The sequence below is a fragment of the Cricetulus griseus genome, unplaced genomic scaffold, assembly GCF_003668045.3.
Source record: "Cricetulus griseus strain 17A/GY unplaced genomic scaffold, alternate assembly CriGri-PICRH-1.0 unplaced_scaffold_1, whole genome shotgun sequence".
NCBI lineage: Eukaryota > Metazoa > Chordata > Mammalia > Rodentia > Cricetidae > Cricetulus > Cricetulus griseus.
The window spans coordinates 10251897-10256098 of NW_023276808.1; the positions used below are offsets into that span (position 1 = coordinate 10251897).

A 4202-nucleotide genomic window follows, 5' to 3' on the forward strand; every position below is an offset into this window, starting at 1 on the left:
TTATAGGATTTTAACTTAACTGAACTGTTTTTGAATCAATGTGTTCAGGTTTTTGTTAAAAAAAAAAGAAAGAAAAAAATGATCCTGCAGCCAAGGGGATAATTGACAGTACCCAGTGACCCTCCAACCCTGCAAGCCTGTCTTATTTCACTCAAATGTATCTCACTTAAAATATATAGTTACTGCTATACTCTGTACTTTGTATAACCTGAAGTAACCATGGAAACCCTGTAATTTGTGGCTTTCAACCTTTGGTCTGCCCCCTGTAAAAGCTTCTCTTTTTGGGTGGTTGGTATCTCACTTGCCCACCATGCAGTGAGATCCTAGCTGGCCTGCATGAAATAAAAAGAAACCTTTTGCTTTTGCATCAGAGTGTCAAAACCTTGGGTTAGTCTCTGGGCTCCAGGAACCTGGCACAACATTTTGGTTTCCTGACCATGAAACTCAAAACCCTCCCAGGACTCAGAACTCGTAGGTTTTCAACCCCAACTAGTTGGTTGAGTAAATGTTTTATGTTTGTCTGTTAAGTTCATGTTCCTCTAATTTATGTATGCTAGGGAAACAGGTAATAGAGGTAACTGGCCAAGAGCTTGGCAGATTTGCCTACAAGGCCAGGCCTGGGCAACCTAGGAGAAGTCCTCAACTTTTCTTCTAGGGCAGGTATTCTATGGGGAGTTGGATCAAACCTGCAATCTAGGTTAAAATAGGTCCTCTAATTGAGAACTTCTGTTGGTAAAATAGGGGGTCCAATTGAGGACTTGCAATGGGAAATGTAGGAATCTAGGTATAGGCCCTTTATTCCTAGTCTCAGCGCTGTGTTTGTTGTTTGTCAGTTTGTCTTTTCTTGAAGGATTATGACTCAGGACAGAATCTAAAGGGACAGCCCCCTTCCTCACCTTTGAAAATCAGCGGGGAAGTTACAGCCTGGTGGAGGACAATACCCTCTGGCTCCTTGCATGCCCCTAGACCAGCCTGGGCTGCCAGCCTCCTGATGGTGGCTCCTAGGGGTACCTAAAATCCTGTGAATGGCAGGCACTCAGAGCCTGCTTGTCCCAGGGCTTGGGTAGGAGCTGGCTTCCAGAAGGACTTGCCCCACCCCTTCTTCCCTGCAGGGTGAGTGGTCTACAGCATGCCTTCTGGGAGCAAACATCCTCCACATAGGCCTCTGTCAGTGGTGGGTTCAAGGATGACAAATCCTTGGGAGAAAGATGCCTGTGGGGCGCACACTGGCTAGCCAAGGGGTGGGTGCCTCCAAATCTAAGTGTGCCCCTCTGGCCCTGCATTCCTGGGAAGCTGAGGTCCCAGCAGGTCTATGGGCAGAAGGGGCTCAGATGGCAGCAGCAGGCCTGTGATTGCTGGAGGAAGGGGCATCATCAGTGTTGCTCAGCCCCCCAGGGAATGTTGCTCAGTGTTGCCTCTTCACCATTGCCCAGTAAGTGCAGAGAGCGTGAATGCAGCTTGGGTGGCACTTGCTGGCTCATGAGGCCTAAAGAGCATGAGTGAACCTTTGGAAACCTTGCTGCTCTTAGGAAAGCCATGGTCCCCCAAAGTTAACAATCACTGGCTCACTTGCCTGTCACAGCTCTCTGTAGTGCTAGCAGATGGGATTCCTGCACCCTGACTGAAAAGTTGCCCACTCCTAGCCAAACAGGCTTGGCTTTGTTCTGTAAAGTTGCAGCCTATGGATGCTAGAATCTTGTTATGACACTGTAGCCAGACTTCTCTCCACCAGGGCTGCTCTAGTCATTCAGATTCAAGGGCTGGTTACAAATTGTTATTGGTTAGGGTAATGAAAATTGTTTTTCCAAACCACTGGCAGCCAAGGACAGTTTGTGCCCATCAGTGCTGCCTCCATTTCTTCCTAAGCCAATTATATTAAATTATGCCATTCTGTATACTTTGGGAAGATTTGACGTTTAAAGAAAAGTCAAAGATACATCATGTTTAAAAATAAATCTTTTCTTTCCATAGGAAAAAAAATATGTGTTTTATTTATCCAAACATAATGAGTTACATTCATTTGTCATCATTTTAACAAATTGGTACATATTATTATTAACTAAAAAGAGGGCAATTTAGGGTAAAGTTTTTTATGTCAACTAAAATAAAATAATAATAAAAGTTGTATAAAGTTTTACTGTCAAGTGCCGGGAATGCAGTGCCTGCACTGTGTGTGTTTCCTGCTAACAATTAAGATGGAGAAATAAGGTTAAAAATGGATGGTATGTAGATGTGATGGCTATGTGAAGACTTGATATGATCAGTCTGATGCAAGAAGACCAAATGTGTTAAAACATTAGATGTAGGAGATGTCAAATGGGGGTGCACATTCAGATGTCCACAGAATACACAAAAGCATCACAGAAGAGCATTGGAAAGAGCTTCAGGTGTTGAGAGTAGGATTCTGCTTCTCTGAGCAATAAAGAATAAAACAGGAGAGTTGTAAGGAGGTATGAAATTTTTTTAATTTTTATTTTATTTTATTAGTTCAAATTAGGAACAAGCTTGCTTCAGATGTCAATCCCTTCTCCCTCGTTCCCCCTTCCCCCAACATCCCACCTGCCCCTAGCCATACCCCCTCCACTCCCAGGCAGGGTAAGGCCCTCAAAAGCGGCTCCCCAAAGTTTACCACATCGTCATGGGCCAGGCCTAGGCCCATCCCCATGTGTCCAGGTCAAGAGAGCATCCTTCATATGGGATGGGCTCTCAAGATCCCTTCTTTTTTTTAAAGACCTTACATATTTAATACAGTGCATTACCACTGTACAAATGAAAAAAAATTAAATTCAACATTTCTAGAACAATATGGCTGTTAATTTTGTACAATGCCAACTGAACGGGATAAATTGGGATACTCTTTCCCAAAAATGACAGCACAGCTAAAGATTCCAAAAATTCAAATTATATATATATTCAAATTATATATAATATATATATATACATATATATTATACCAACAATGGTAGTATGTTATGCATCAATAGCAGCAACAGCTTTTTCAGGTTCTACAGTCATTGAAACAAAATTGTAGAGACATCCAGCACTCTCCATTAAAAAAAAAAAAGTAAAAAACAAAATCCCAGAAAAACAGCACAGTTCTGTTACCCTTGAGGAACCTAGCACCATTTTTTTTAATTAGCTTGTCAATCATCATCTGGAAGGAAACCAATCTGAGAAACATCATTAAAAGCAGCTCTGATAAAGCACGGTCACTACTCTGTATCATTAAGCAGGTCCACATATGAGTGAGTATATATCATGTTTGTAGTTTTGTGATTGGGTTACCTCACTCAGAATGGTTTCTTATAGATCCATCCTTTTTCCTGCAATTTTCAAGATTCCATTTTTTTTCTGCTGAGTAGTACACCATTGTGTAAATATACCACATTTTCTCTATCCATTCTTCGGTTGAGGGGCATCTAGGTTGCTTCCAGTTTCTGGCTATTACAAATAATGCTGCTATGAACATGGTTGAACATATCTTTGTTATATGAATGTGCTTCTTTTGGGTATATGCCTAAGAGTGGAATTGCTGGATCTTGTGGTAGACTTATTCCCATTTTCTTGAGGAGTCACCATAATCATTTCCAAAGTGGCTGTACAAGTTGGCACTCCCACCAGCAGTGGAGGAGTGCTCCTGTTTCTCTGCATCCTCTCCAGCATAAACTGTCATTGTTATTTTTGCTTTTAGCCATTCTGACAGGAGTAAGATGGTATCTCAGAGTTGTTTTGATTTGCATATCCCTGATGGCTAAGGATGTTCTACACTTTCTTATGTGTCATTTAGCCATTTTAGATTCCTCTATTGGAATTGTCTATTTAGTTCTGTATCCCATTTTTTAATTGGATTGTTGGTGTTTTTGAGAATAGCTTCTTGAGTTCTTTGCACATTTTGGAGATCAGCCCTCTGTCAGATGTGGGGTGGTGAGTATCTTTTCCCAGTCTGTGGGCTGTCATTTTGTCTTGCTATGTCCTTTGCCTTACAGAAGCTTCTCAGTTTCATGAGGTCCCATTTATTAATTGTTGATCTTAGTGTCTCTGCTACTGGTGTTATGGTCACGAAGCAGTCTCCTGTACTGACTAATTCAAGGGTATTTCCCACTTCATCTTCTAGTAGGTTCAGTGTGGCTGGGTTTATGTTGATGTCTTTGATCCATTTTGACTTAAGTTTTGTGCAGGGTGAAAGGCTTGGGTCTATCTGT

At 41.7% G+C, this 4202-nt stretch overlaps 1 protein-coding gene across 1 annotated transcript in view; it reads left to right on the forward strand.

Annotated features, from left to right (window-relative positions):
• The window catches only part of LOC118237714 (proto-oncogene FRAT1-like), a 1831-nt gene extending 956 nt beyond the window's left edge, over positions 1–875 (forward strand). Inside the window, exon 2 of the mRNA XM_027434258.2 lies at positions 851–875. Within this exon, the coding sequence (XP_027290059.2) occupies positions 851–875 (25 nt within the window). The remainder of the gene's footprint in view (positions 1–850) is intronic.
• The last annotated feature ends 3327 nt before the right edge of the window (positions 876–4202 follow it).